At 40.0% G+C, this 15170-nt stretch overlaps 1 protein-coding gene and 1 long non-coding RNA gene across 8 annotated transcripts in view; one reads left to right on the top strand and one right to left on the bottom strand.

The window, feature by feature from the left end:
- Positions 1–7929, bottom strand: part of UPF2 (UPF2 regulator of nonsense mediated mRNA decay) — a gene marked incomplete at its 3' end in the record, with an annotated part of 98374 nt that extends 90445 nt beyond the window's left edge. For 4 of the 7 annotated variants that reach the window (XM_081050716.1, XM_081050713.1, XM_081050717.1 and 1 more), the window contains exons 1-2: positions 7794–7874; positions 2606–2985 (exon numbers count right to left, since the gene is read on the bottom strand). In XM_081050716.1, coding sequence (XP_080906842.1) covers positions 2606–2967 — 362 coding nt within the window. In that variant the 5' untranslated portion in view covers positions 2968–2985; positions 7794–7874. Of the gene's footprint in view, positions 1–2605; positions 2986–6769; positions 6911–7793 lie in introns of those variants that run through there. The other 3 variants (XM_081050711.1, XM_081050714.1, XM_081050712.1) reach the window with 2 other exon arrangements.
- Positions 7930–8357: 428 nt separating this feature from the next.
- Positions 8358–13514, top strand: LOC308499649. The gene is made up of 4 exons (XR_013993620.1): positions 8358–8577; positions 8943–9119; positions 9615–9661; positions 12808–13514. It is a non-coding gene; the product is annotated as an uncharacterized lncRNA (long non-coding RNA).
- The last annotated feature ends 1656 nt before the right edge of the window (positions 13515–15170 follow it).

Below are 15170 nucleotides of genomic sequence, written 5' to 3'. Positions count from 1 at the left end.
TGTCATTAATCCCCCTCAAAATACTCTCTCTCGCGTTGAACACACTTACCCATCATTCTTGCCACTTTCGGAAGCAGTTCTGGAAGTCCTCTTTCATGAGTGTCTTTAGTTGCACTGTCATGGCTACCTCGGTGTCCTGAATTGATTCAATACATTTTCCTTTCATGGTCATTTTGACTTTGGGGAGGGGCCAGAAGTCGCACAGTGCCAGTGTGGTGAATAAGATGGGTGGGGCCAAATGTTTTTATTTGACAGAAATTGCCATATACCCGAAGTATGACACCGAGCATTGTCATGATGATGATTTACGGCACACTTTAAAACACACCTTCTCTCAACCGTTGCTCACACTTGACTACACCGAACAAGTTGAAACTTGTCACAGATTGTTACTAAAGTTCAATGCACCACCGCTTCCCGTACTGAAGATCCCTGCCTTTCTGTTGGATGGCACTCAGCAGCAGCAGTCACCATATTGTTTGATCACAGAGGAAAGCCTCCGTGTCACACATCACTTCTGGTACAGCAACTTCTGTCAAATAAAAAACATTACGCTGTATCCTCAGCCACGTTATTCACTGGATCAGGTACCATGCGACTTCTGGCTCTTCCTTAAAGTCAAAATGATTCAGGACATCAAGGCAGCCAGGACAGCACAACTAAAGGCACTCACAGAAGAGGACTTCCAGAACTGCTTCAGAAAGTGACAAGAATGATGGAATGTGTTCAAAGGGCGGGAAAGTATTTTGAGGGGGATTAATGGCAATGTGTCTTTCACTGTAATACATTTTTTTTAATTTTTTTTTTTTTTTTTTTTTTTTGAGCCCACTGGCCCATGTGGGAATCGAACCGGCAGCCTTCGGAGTTAGGAGCATGGAGCTCCAACCGCCTGCGCCACCGGGCCGGCCCGTAATACATTTTTTTTATTTAAACATTCACTGTATTTTGTGATCACACCTCATTAAAACCTAAAACAGATAAAAGCACTGGGAAAACAAAAAAAAATTGTCCACAAAGAACACTTTAAATTGCAGAAGTAGTAAAATAACTTGGGCAGGAGTGGGGCAGGAGGATGTACAATCTGACTTTGACGTTTCTAAGATACCGAAATATGTACTTTCAAATATATATTTCTAAAAGTAGATGTTCATCTTTCTGAGATAACCATCCTTGAGCTACCCTATAATTCCATGGGTTTTCCCCCACTAAAAGCCACAATATATTAACAGAGAGGTGCACCCATCACTGGGAACATGGACACGTGAGTGTATCTCAGAAGTCTCCCAGCCACACACAAACACAGGAGTAACACTCAGTGTATACTTGAAGAAACTATAACTCAGGTAAGAGTGCATTGTGTGTGTGTGTGTGTGTTGTGTGTGTGTGTGTGTGTGTGTGTGTGTACATACATATGCATTAACTCAATTCTCACCTGTATTAAAAATACTTTTAAGATATATGATGTTTACAGACGAAATAACGTGATGATTTAAAATACTCCAGGCAGAAAAAAGTGGCTAATTGTTGATGCTGAGTAAAAGGGGGGGCGGGGGAGAGCACGGGCGGATTGGTTCATTATTCCATTGTTTTTTGCATGTTTGAATTTTTCCCAATAAAAAGGTGGGGTTTTGGTTTGTTTGTTTGTTTTCTTTTTTTAAGCTCTCTGTACTGTAGGGGAGGGAAGGCAAAAGTTAAAAAGTGAAATCGGGTATCCTTGTGAGTTAAAAAAAAAGGTGAAATATAAAAAAAGCAAGAAACTCTCAAAAATCATGTTTCTGAATATTCCAAAACTGGAATACACCTCTATTGCCTTCCAGACTTCAGGGTCCAGTTCCTCATTAAAAATAGAGGTACCGTACTAAAGGAAAACTTTGGTAAGAAAGTAGGTGGCCGAGCTGTTGTAGAGATCCATGGCAATTCATGTTTGCAAACAGCTTTTTAACCTATGTACGTAAAGAGCTCATGCTATTCAGTAACTCATTTAAGCTCCATCCTAGCAGTCTTCCTGACTATCTTGTTTACCACCACTTTATATTACTTGCTTAGATTTACAAGGTTAAAAATCAATTTAGATAAAGAATGAAAGGCATCATGGAATTGTACTTAAGGCAAAGGTTTTAAAGGCAGCCCAACCTAGCTTCCAATCCCAGCGCTCCACTGTTTACTGTGACCTCAGGCACAATAGTTTTATTAATCTCTAAAATGAGGATCATAAAACTTACTTCATTAGGACTTCCTTAAGGACATGTACTGATATCATTCCTAGTGCCTGGGACATAGTAAGGACTCTACAAATAGCAACCATTAACGACTAAGATTTTCAACTTAAAAGAGAGAGAGAATATTATTCCATGAAAAAAAGTTTTAAAAAACAATACAGATTATCCTATACGTCAAAAAATATTTATTAAAAATTACAATTATTTAATTCAAAGAATTAAAGCACGGTAAGCATGCCTCTAACCAGTGAAGTTAAGAGAATACGTAAATTTAAGATACTCCCAACTCTTAAGGAATTGCATCCCAAAAATTTTATTTCAAACACTGTTTTTCCAAAACAAAACATTTCCACCTTCACATCAATCATTAAAATAAACATTCTTACTTCAACTGGGCAGCTTCTTCCTCTTGCTGTCTTTTTGCCTGCTCTTCCTGCTTCTTTCTCTCTTCTTCGTCATGTTTCTTTTTTTCTTCTTCCTCTTTTTTCTTTAATTCCTCCTCTACCTTCACCTTTTCTTCTTCTTTTTTCTTACGTTCCTTATCTTCTTTTTTTCTCTTATCTTCTTCCAGTTTCTTCTTTTTATCTTCAGGGACCTTAATAACCTCCTTCTTGGCAGTGAGCTTGATCTCATCTTTTGGTTTCTCCCTGCTGTTCATTGGCCGCCTTTCACTGCAGTCTTTTTCCTTGTTGTTTAGCAAAGATTCTTTTTCTTCCATACTTGCTGGCTTTTTACGCTCAGCTGGCATTATGTTACCCAGGACAATCTGTAAGAATAAAAGAATGTCAGTATTGTAGATGCAGTGACTTTTTTTTTTAGTGATGTGACACTTTTTTTTTTAAACAGAACATATTAATGCAACTTGACAACTATGAGATTAAATAAATGCATGCAAAATGAATACTATTTCTGTGATAACTTATTGGTCACTTTCCACATTCTATCATGATTAGTTATGACTATATCTAAGTAATTTTTTATTAAGGAAAAACTCAAACACAAACAAAAGTATAGAGTACAATATAAGGAAACTGCATATATTCATCACCCAAATTCAACCATTATCAACTCCACAACACCCTGCCATTTAATCACGAATACTTCAGCATGTATCAGAGAACATGTATCATAGTCAGCATGTAACAGTTTTAACCCCAACACTTCACATCAGTTAAGAGATGCTGGTAACACTATTTCAGACAATATTCAGCAGAAGTATTTAAGTTAGAGCATAAGTAAGTTCTTGGCTCCTAGAAACCAACTGACAAAAACTGACAACAGAAGACTCACAACAGAAGACTCATTCTTCTAACCTTACCAAATTTTCAAACAAAAAGCTGTCAACTATCTCCAATTAGACTAGATTTAATCTTTTCATTAGTGTTAGTCAAAATAATGTATAAGTAAATACGCTAATTATAAAATCTGTGTATCCTGTTGTATATCTGCCAATATAGCAGCCCCGGCCCAGGGTTTCTCAGACTTAGCGCACTACTGACATTTTGGGCAAGATAATTGTTTTTTGGGTTTGGGCTGGGAGGTGTGATAGGGTGGGTAACACTATTATATGCACTATACCAAGGTTAGCAGTTCTATCCAGTAGATGCCAGTAATATCTCCCCAGTTTTGACAACCAAAAATGACTGAAGACATTGCCAAATGTCCCCTGGGGACAACAGAGCCACCAGTCAAAAATCACTGCACTGACCACATGTGGCTACTTACATGTAAATTAATTAAACAGAAGCTGAAATGCAGTATTTCGGTCACTGTCCACGTTTGAGTGCTCAACCCACACGTGCCCAATGGCTACCAAGTCAGACACGCAGATATCACCATAGACAAGTCTATAGGATAGCACTGGCCTATATCACACAGGCTTTATTTTATACAGTCCGCTGGACACAAACTCGAGAACAAAAATTGTATTTCCCAGCAAAATTCAGGATTTTTCATTTCTAAAATTAAATTTCTCTACTTAGAATTAGGTTTCTGATGTAATTTCTTTTATGGACAGTACTCCATGTTTTAACTCCTAAATCATCTGAAAGTTGTATAAGAAAATCGAAATACTTTCTATTGAAAAAATACAGATTACTTAAACTTCCTAGTTTTTTATTAAAAACTACACACACACTATTCTTAAATATTTTTAAATATAAGTTTTGAATTACAGCAATAAAAACTAGGTCAACAAACAAAACATTTGCAATAATAAATATTGTATTATTTATTAACACACAAAGCTTTTATTTCTTCACACGAATAAAATCTTATCACAGAACGACAACCTAGGCCAGTAGAGGCACTTTAATTTTTGGAGGCACATGCCAGTCTGTACCTTCTCTGTCACTTCTTCTCTCCCCCTTTTATCTTCTACTCTCTTACTCTCCCTTGTACGTTCTATGCCTTTATTTTAACAGTAACACCCAGTCTCTAGTTAACCCGGGCGGTGGAATACAGAACCCCCTCCAAAAAAAGGCTGTTCATTCTGTGTAAGGAATCATTGAAATATAAAAGAGTATAACTGTTTATTTAAATGGCAAGACAGTATTAACATTTATATTATCTGTGAAGTGTAGTTATCAGGTCTTATACACTTTCAATTAAATACCCACCTTGAATGTGAAAATATCATGCCCTAAAGAGCAAGCAAACTTTCAAAAGAGAGGATACTAATAGCTACCATTCGCTGGTCCATAGTGAACATCTTATATACTTTATCTCATTTAATACTAAAATCTTTATGAGGTAGGTATTATTTTCCCTATGTTATAAATGTGTAAACAGAGACTTGACCAAGTAACCTGACCAAGGCCTCCACAGCTGGTGACAGAGATGGAATCTGAACCCATACCCTTAACCAAAGTTATTAAGAACCTTGAGAGTACCAAATGGTAAACTGGAAGACTTCTTCATAGATACTAAGAAAAATCACAGAATTACGTATCTCAGAGTAGAAAGAGTTTTACGTTATGTTTTTATTGTTGGCAGATTCTAGCTAAAATGTATGGGGACAAGATAACTCCTAAGGTACCGATACAATCTTATTTAGGCATATTTGTCATGTGCAAAACGAATGTTTATATAGAATTTGTATTTTCTGATATTAAGCACCAACAAACATTTCAGCGATACAAGGAATGTCTACAGTTCTCTAACAATTTAAAAAATGGCATCAAAATTTACAATCAATGTAAATCTTCCTATTTCATTTATGAAGATAGAATTAGATATAAAGTTCTGTTAAAACATTAATTCACTTGAAATCTGACAAATTTATAAAGGATCATCATTACCCGACAGAGTCTCCCAGTGACTCTCTAGTCTTCATTTATGAAATAAATTTTGAGTGCCTACTATATCAAACTGTAGTAGATACTCATGAATTTGATCCTGCTCTACAGCATAAAACAGATTCTCAATAACACCCTTAAGTCTTGGTATCTTCTTTGAATCATTTCATCCTTGTATCACAAACATATACCCAAAGTATACTTGGAACCAAATTTCAGTGAACAAAAAATAGGATGAAAATCTAAGGGTTCATGTAAAAGTAACCATGCCAACGTGAAAATAAAATGGGTTTTCAAGTCAGACAGACTTTAAGTTTGCATCCCAACTCTGCAACCCGCTAGCTGTGCAAACTAGACAACTTCTCTGAGTCTATTCGTTAACAAAATGGAGACATTGCTACTTCTCTTACAGAGTTCTTAAACTTCTAGCATAGAAGCTAGCATGAGGGAGGCATTCAATAAATGTTTATTCATTCATACAGAATACGGAAAAGATTTTTAGAGAGAAGACCACTAGATTTTTATTTCCAATTCTCAACTGAGGTGCAACAGAAGAGTGACCTTCCAAAATTATACAACTAGTTTAGTGACTGGGTCAAGACTCACTTGTCCAGTGCTCTTTTTCACTACATACTCTGACCCTAAGATTTAAAAAGCCAAAGGAAATATAAAAACAAGACTCATATCAGTATGAATTTGTATTACGTCAACAAAAAAACTTAAGCCGAGCATTAAATTATATTTAATGAAATGCTGAAATCCTTTTAATTATTTTAATAAATCCTTGCTTCAATAATCAACTATTTTATCTAAAGTGTTTCCAAAAGTTGTTTAAGTAAAAACTAGAACTTTAAATAGATTCTATCTCAAAATAATACAGATAAAAATTAGTGATCTTTTAATTGGAATATGATTAGCTCTTACAAATTACTTTACTGACTACAATTATATACAGAGTCCTTAAAAGGAAGCCATGCTTTAAAACCATCTTCCTAGCTCCCAAAATAGTGTCCTGGCCCTTGGGCTTTATGTTTTATTTGGTTTTCTAAATATACTCTGAACTTCCGAAAGAAAAGTAAAACGACTTTACTAGGAAAACAGGTACCCACGGAGTGGACTGGATGGAGGACAGAGCACAGAGATAAGGGTGTTTCCCCTTTAAAGGTATGTCTTTGCAAAGTACCATATGGGCTCTGTATGAAATCACAATCACACTGCTCTGAAAACACACCAGAGTAAGAGAATGCTGTTTACCTTTCAATTCTGTATTATTCAAAATGTTCTAAGGGCAGAACCACTTCGGGGCATTATTTTCCAGAATTCGACTTTAAAAAACGTCCATGGTTTAAAAGACTCATTCAAAAACGGTTTTCTGGATGCGTTGTACAGCATTTATAAACACCTTACTTTAGTCTGACGCTTCCCTACGCCTAAGCCCTAAAACACAGAAAGAGTGCGGTCCAGCGTGAACCCCAAGCCTGTGAGCGGGGTCTGCGTGGCCGACCTGGACACCAAATATCCCGCGGTCGTCTCCTTAGCTGAGCAATACTAACAGGAGGGCACTAGGAACCTTGGGATGACGGCGGAGAGAAGCATCACCAGCCTACGAGATTAGAAAGAAGTAAAGCGGGTCGTCTGTGCCCACGGTTCCCACAGACGCGCAGACCCTTCCCCTCCACATCTCCCACAAACCCCTGCTCCCGGCCCCACATTCCTGCAGCCAACACGCTCCCCTTCCTGCGGGTCCCCGCGGTCACCTTCGCCAGCCACCCCTGCCCCAACCCTCACTTCTCAGCCCACGGGGGCGAGGGGCTGCCCTGCGCCGCACCCCGACGCTCGGGCTGGTCTCCCCGCTCCACATCCTCCCACACACGCACCCTCCCCACTTCCTCGCCCTCGCTTCCCTCTCGGCTCCCGAAAGCTTCCCCCAGCCTCCCCTCGCTCTTCTCCACACCCCCAAACCCCTTCGCCCCGCACGGCAGCCTCCCCGCCTCCAGCCCCGAGGCCCAGCCGGGGCATGTGGGGCAGGCGGCCCCTCCACCGCCCCTCATGCCTGCCCCTGGCCGGAGGCGCCCGCGTCGGTGGGAGCCTCCCAGAAAGGGGTCTGAGGAGGACGACGCTGAGCCCGCGGTCCGTCTACTGCTGGCCGCCCCCGGAGCGCCGGGGTGAGGAGTCGTCTCTTAGGTCCCCCAGGGACTAGGAGTCCAGGCCGGTGCCCCGCAGCCCCGCTTCCTCCCCGTCGTTGGAGCGGAGGGGAAGGAGGCTACCCGGTACTCACCTCGAGCCTGTTGTCAACATTAGCCCCGGGTTTCCCAGCACCAACTCCAGCGCTCGGGTTCTCCCCTCCCCTCCCCCCACCTATCTCGCAGCCGAGGGCCCGCCTTCCTCCAGCTCCCCCTCCTCCCTCCGCCCTCCGGCCCGCCCGCCCGCCACTCACCAGCGCGGCTGGTCTGCGAGTGGGGGCGGGGCGGAGGGAGGTGGAAAGGAAGAAGCTGTCCGCGCGATCGCCAAATCGAAAACAATCCGGGTCTCCCACCTCTCGATATACCGATGTCCTTAGCTTAGCTCCGGGGTGGCGAATCGCGAGCAAAGGCTCAGAGAGGTGCCACACACTTAGCGGCTGGTTCAAATTGCCCACTCGGTGAGAGGAGGGAATTTTTCAGACAGGCAATTAATAGGACAGCCACAACTAGCACCTCGAGCCAGGGCCCCAGCGAGGGGAGGAGTGTTCCGAGGGCCGAAGGCAGGAAGTGGATTGGTCGCCAGGAATGGGAAAGCGCCTGAATTGGAGATGCGCAGGCGCAGATACTATGGGGGTGGGGGGAGCGAGAATGGGCGGGGCGGAGCCAACAGGAGGTGAGGAAGGGCGGTGGAACAGTAGGAGAATTACGGAGCGCTGTTGAGGACAAGTGTGGCCACGTGATTCTCATGGGAGTTTCCTGGAGCGAATGTGAGGAAGAGGTCTAAGAAGCGAAAGTTTGATTGGACTAATTCGAGGGTTGAGGTTGAAGATTTTGGAGATTGGAAACTGGAGAAACTAAAGAATATGGCTGGTGGGGAAGGTAGGAGTTGGTTAGGAATGGGTCTAGATTTAAGAGTGCCCTGGAAAGACTACAAAAGTCCCGTGGGGGAATTTCCAAGAGCAGTTTTACGTGTTCAACATGAAAATATTTCAGAGTGAAGAAGAATCAAGGCTTTTCCCATGCAGATCTTAGTACCCAGTTATAGCAAATCAAAATGTAAAATTACAATGGAATGATTTCCTGAGTTAATGGAATGAAATAACTCGTTTAAAAAAAAATTAGCTAGTCTTGTCATTACTTCCGAATGCGAACCGGTCTTAAATAGGCATCAGCTTATCCACACAACTGACTCCCTGTTAAACTGCTAAATTTGTGCATCTGGCCTCCGACTTTTATCGAAACAGGACACGGATCTGCCAACAGGACCTGACTGGGTGGTGGGACGGACGGCTTTGGCTGGTCAAGCGCCAAAGAAACAAAGGTGCAAAACTGGTCTTGATTCTCGCTTGGCATGCGGCGCCCCACCCGGTTTCCAAGCCCACAAAAGGAGCTGCTACCAACCTCAGCTATTTGAGACAGGTGTAAGTTTCCGTTTTATTCAGCTTTTGCACATTGCCTCTCTCTATGTAGTGTTTTACTTCCCATTTATTCTTAGCATGCAAATTGCCCTCCCAAACTGAGTGTTGATGCTTCCTGTATTTAAGGGTTGTTCCCCCCGCCCCCAAACTACCAACAGGTGAACCATTTAAGGTAGTAAAAGAGAAAGACAAACGCTGCTATTTTGTACCATTGATAATTATGAGAGAACTGTCCCCAAGACACCATACTGGTGATAGCCACCCGTATTTCAAAGTGTTCTTTTTCTCATTTTTCTCTGAATACCTTAAGAAGATTTACCTAAGCTACTGATCCTTTCTTATCCTAAATTAAGTCAATCTTTGACTTTTCATCAGGTGTCAAAAGGAATATAGGGACCAAAAGAGAGAAGGGCATTTTTATTGAGCATTTGCTATTTTATGTTTATCTTAATTAATAATCACAATAATACTGTAAGCATTATGATTCCCATCTTATAGGAAGAGTCACGGAAAGACTAATTAATTTACTCAAGACCACAAAACTAGTAAGTATATCATCTAGTGTTATACCCAAGTCTAAGTCCAAAACCCAAGCTCTTTCTGCTATATACCACTACCTTTATGTACACTTTTACATTAAAGGAAAATGCTGCCAATTTTTTTTTCCCAAAGATGTCAAACTAGCCACCAAAAACCTTCTGATATGCTGATATCATTGCAATCTGTAACTAGAAGAAACACTGCTCTGAAAAAGCTATCATTTTTGTATTCTGATACTAATTCAAATTTCACTATTTTCTGAAACTACATTGAAATGTTTGTCTAGATATTTCATTATTTGAGAAACTTCTTTAAAAATGTCCATTCTTTTTGCCTGCTTCAATTGACAGAACTGTATATACCATGTGAAAAAAAGAAAAAAACTGCTATATACATATTGACATGATACTATTTTCTACTTAAAACCTAGTTGTAATGCTGTTTCACAGAAGAAAGCAAAGGCCTGGGAAAGAGATTATAATTACAGGGCGGGACAAACCCTGAGTTTTAAGGGGAAAAAAAGCAGGTCTCATGGACTGCGTGCATGGTGCTCTGCTGGGTATGTGTTTAACCTTGAATAATTCCAGCTGTCTTTTAGAAGCCAGTGCCCAGTCTAATTACAGCTAGATTAACTACCCATTTTTTCAAGCAGCCGCCTCTTCATGGTACATCTCTGGTGGAAATTTTTCAACAACTTTATCTCTGTCTACTTCACAGTTTCTAAATTGTATGTGCTGACACGTATCCACTCAGTAAGAAATCTAAGTGTTGAGGGTGCATTTAAACAAATGTAAATATTAAGTATATGAAACATAATAGTACTAGTTACCCAACCATATGGAAATTTCTCATAGAACTGTAAGATTGAAAATCAATTTACTAACACTGGCTTCTATTTCACCAAAAGAGAAGTGAAGCAATGTGAGGTTACTTTTTTTTTAGCTTTTAATAAATATGGTTAGTCAAAAAGCAAGTTAGATCATAAAACTTATAGAGTGGTTAGAACAGTGTATAGCAGATACTAAAAGTTCAGTAAATGAGATTATAGTCTAATGTGGCAGGTAGATAGTAAATGGTTAGAATAAATGCTACAAAGGAAATAAACGTAAATATAATGGAGAGGAAATGGAGAGAGAGGGGAGAGTGGCTACTGTAGAGTGTGTGACCTTCTTTAATGATACAAAATTTGAGCTAACACCTGAAGAATTAGAAGGTCCCAGTTATCCAACTATAGATATCAAATGGGCAGTTGAGACTCAAAGGAGAGTTCTGGCTTCAAGATGACAATTTGAGCGTCATCAATATAGCTAATATTTAAAGCCTTAAGAACAAATGAGATCACCAAAGGAAATGTAATAGGAGAAGAGGGCCCAGGACTAAGCCCTGAGAAACTTCAAAATACTGAGGTTAGGTCTCTAAAAGAATGAGGAAAGGGAAAAACCTGGACAGCGTAGTGTCATGAAAGCCAAGAAGAAGGTGCTTCAGGAAAGAAAAAGTGGTTAGCTGTCTCAAATGTTACTGAGAGAAGAAACAACGTGAAGACAGACGGGCTTGTGTGACTGACACCACGAGGATCCATATTGACTGTAGGAGGCAGTTTAGTGACATAGTGGAGTCAGCCGGGTATTTGAGAAATTTTATCGTGAAGAGCAGCAGAAAAATATAACAAGGAGAATGTGAGGTCAGGGAGGATTTTGTTTTTGTATCTTTTTCTTTTTTTTCTGAGAGATATAGAGAATGTATGCTAATGGGAATGATCCAAAAGAGTTATTGATGCAGAAGAGAGAAGAAAAGATAATGTAGGAACAAAATCCTTGAGAGTGAGAGAATGGAATCTGAAGTACAAGTAGAAAGAGTGCCTTTGAGAGAAACGGGCATTTCTACAGGATGTTAAGAGAAGACAGAGAAGATGGATGAATGCACAAACAGGCTTGTAGATTTGGAGGGGGGATATGCAGGACTTCCTCCTTGGTCTGTCCTATTTCCTCAGTGAAACTGGAGGCAAGGTCAGCAGCTAAGAGGTGATGGAGAGATTGTGGGAGGTTTGAAAAAAGAGGAGAAAATATGAAACACCTTGAAGGGTAAAAGCAATGGAATGCATAGTAAGGATTGCCAGGTCATGCTGGAAGCTACTTGAGGTTTGTGGTCATAAATTTAAAGTCAAACCATCTGGCCGACCCATGCCACTTTCTCCAGAAGAGATGGACAGTTAAGTTTAATCAGGGTTGTGGCTTTTTACCCCATGAAGGTATTGACACAGAAAGATAAGAGTAAAGAAGTTGGGGGTGTTTGCAAGAAAATGATTATAATGAAGGATCATGGACTCTAAGCAGGGTAGAAGGGAAGTTAAAGGGCTTGAGGTGTGGGTGGGGTTAACAGATTGACAGTAGAGGGTGCAAAGAAAACTAACCAGTGACAAAACAGCCAAAAACTTCTGTGAGTTAAAGGAGACAGATGAGGACCTCAGAAGGTGGTTCTGAATTGCTGCAGTAGCTGGGGGTATAGATAGAACGAACGGGTCCAGAGGAGCCAAGGCTTTTGAAAGAGGATGGGTTTAGAAGCCATAATGGAAAGCAAGGAACATGCATCTCTGAAGTCACACTACATGAGTTCAAATTCAACATTTTCCAGCTGTTTGAACTTGGGCTAATTCTTTCATCAGTTTAGATCACAGCTTTTTATTCTTAAAAATGGCACTAATAATACTGTGGTTTTCATAGGGTTTTTGAAAAGTAAAGGAGGTCATTAAAATGAAAGCACTTAGCACAGAGTTCAGAGTATATGCTCTGTGTTAGTTAGTACTAAACCATTTTGGAAAAAATAAACACAATCTAAATGGCTTCACAGTTTGAATTGATGGTGCTTTCACAGCTCTTTCTTTGCCTTAACACTGGTGTAAAACCAGTACACCTGAAACGTTTTACTCCAGCAGTATGAATCCTGCTAGGACAATGAATTTTAAAATGAAGATTAAAAAGAAAAGTTAAATCACCACTTGCAGTTTTATTTGTCAATGAAATATCTTGCAACATTAGTTGTCAATTATATCTCAAGCTGAAAAGAAAAAGAGAAAAAAGGAAGCATATCCTCAGCTATTGTAACCAATGATGACAAAGGTTTGTAAATATCTCTAATTCTCATTTCATTTCAGTTTGTCCAGCAGACGAATCATTCTCAATATTCTTTGGGAACTAATGGATAAGTGGTGAGAAAGCTAACACTATGTCATCTAACTGGTCTTAATTCTTTAATTCCTGACCTATATAGCTAAATCTTTGCTGTGGGACAGCTGTAATGAAATATTCCACATATACTTCAAAACTGAAGAGCCCAAATCAACTTAATATTGGTTTTGAACCCCATCTACTCCTTTTTCTATGTTTATTCTTTTAGTTAGTGGTGCTAAAGGGAATCAGGATATGCCACTTCATCGTAAGGATTATTTTGAGCTAAAGGCAATTGAGAATCAACAAGAAGGCAGGAAGCGTTCTCCAGAACGGTGCTGTATCTGCCTAAAAGCAGGGCATGAATTTCCCTTTGTGAAAGTGTCCACGCTGCACCCCCACCCCCGTATGGAAAGAGGAGAGTGACTCATATCACTGGAGATGAAGTCTCAACACCCAGATGGGTTTTCATAAACAGGTCTTAACTAAAATAACCCCTGTCTTCCATTCGTTTCCCCATGTATTTCCTAGTCACTTCCCCATGATTTGTGGACCCTTAAAACTCAAGCCCCCTTTCCTTTGTTAAAACAGTATGTAAACACCGAGGCTAACTGCTTCTTTGTGTTTCACTTCTGTGAATTCCTATGCCTGTGCACATAAGTTGTAATAAAAATTGTATGCCTTTTCTCCTGTTGATCTGTCTTTTGTTTGTTTCATTCATTAGCACACTCCCACTGAAAGAACCTAAGAGAGAAGAGGAAAAATTTTTCCTCCCCTACACGTTTTCTTAGAAGAGGGACAAAAACCTGTGTACTGATGTAGGCATGTGTGGGGTTAAACAAGAGTGAAAACTATATTGTAGAGGAAACAGACTGGAGTTTCATTTTTATTTACTACGCGATATACCAATGCTTAACAGTCCAAATACTGTACCCCTTTTTGTCATTTCCATTAAAGGTAATTCAAGTTTTTCAAACTGAGTGGTTGAATGGGCGAATGGAGAGAAATGAACAGACATCTCTTAGTGTGTGCCAGGCATTAGTCCACCTGACAATGGTTCTATTTTCCTTTTTTTAGGAGAAACTACGACTTAGCATAGTTAAATAACGTACCCAGAATGACAGCTACTAAATACAATCTCTAGTCAGGACTGCCTGATTCCAAAGTTCACACTTTTATATGATATTTCCTCCCATTCTAAAATGTTTTCCCTACCTTACATAACTGAATACCACACACCGATAACAGATGTCCTCTTACAGGAAATTAGAATGTAGAACAAGAAAAGACATGATTTTTATAATCTAGTTCTAACAAGATAGACCAGTATATATAATGAAACAAAAATGTCTGCTTGGGTCAGACCAGTGTGTGGCTAAGACTGCCTACGACAGCACAAAGGAAAGAGGACTGGACTGGAAATCAAATCTATGTCCCGTCATAGAGTATGGCTACTGCACATGAAATGCAGTAAAACGAGGGCAAGTCATTTATAATCTGTCTGTGACTCAGATGCATCATTTTAAAAAGTAGATTACACTTTATGATTTCCAACTTCATTATTTTAATTTAATTTTGGCCACACACCTTATCACTTCCAAGTGTTTAAGAATCCAAGTGAAAAATGGTTTCCTTCATAACCCAGGACGATAATGGCACATTGAGAAATAGCTGGAAAATAAAAGTTATTACCCAGGGAGTCTTCTGGCTTCACTTTACTTCTTGTATCAGTTGCTAAGGGTAAGATAAAGGAATAGGTGTCATTTCTAGCTTATTTTTCTTCCAAAATGTCCTGCACGGCAGACATAATATATACATTATACTTCCCTAAGTTTTCCCTATGGAAGCTGTAGAAATTGCCATTCCATTGTGTTTTACCCCCTTTCTTTCAATGTAATGAAAGACTGATCTAAAGTCTTAGAACAAAATGCCACTTTGTACTAATTTCACACCCAACATTCAATATCAATTTAATAATAATGATAAGCTAATAACAATTATCATTTGGGGGGCAAGGTGTCATAGCAGCCAGTGGAAGAGTTACTTAACGAAGTACATGACTGATAGGTCAAAAGGATGAATGCTCTTCACCCTTCACTGAAATATTTCTGAAAATGATCATGTGGGTATGGTAGGTGGCCTTTAAGATGGCCCTCAAGGATCCCTGCCTCCTGGTGTTCCTGTCTTTGTGTAATCCTCTCCTCAAATGCCGGCTGGATTTGACTTCGGGTGAATATATGCAGCAGGAGTAATGAGATGTTAGTACCACTGTTCGTTTACAGAATGTTGTGGATTCCTTTAGGGGTCTCTGTGGCACCCCCCCTACACACACACACACACACACACACAC

The sequence above is a fragment of the Rhinolophus hipposideros genome (genome assembly GCF_964194185.1).
Source record: "Rhinolophus hipposideros genome assembly, chromosome: 1".
NCBI lineage: Eukaryota > Metazoa > Chordata > Mammalia > Chiroptera > Rhinolophidae > Rhinolophus > Rhinolophus hipposideros.
The sequence above is the reverse complement of the archived record's forward strand: the minus strand, read 5'-3'. Positions and strand labels throughout refer to the sequence as shown.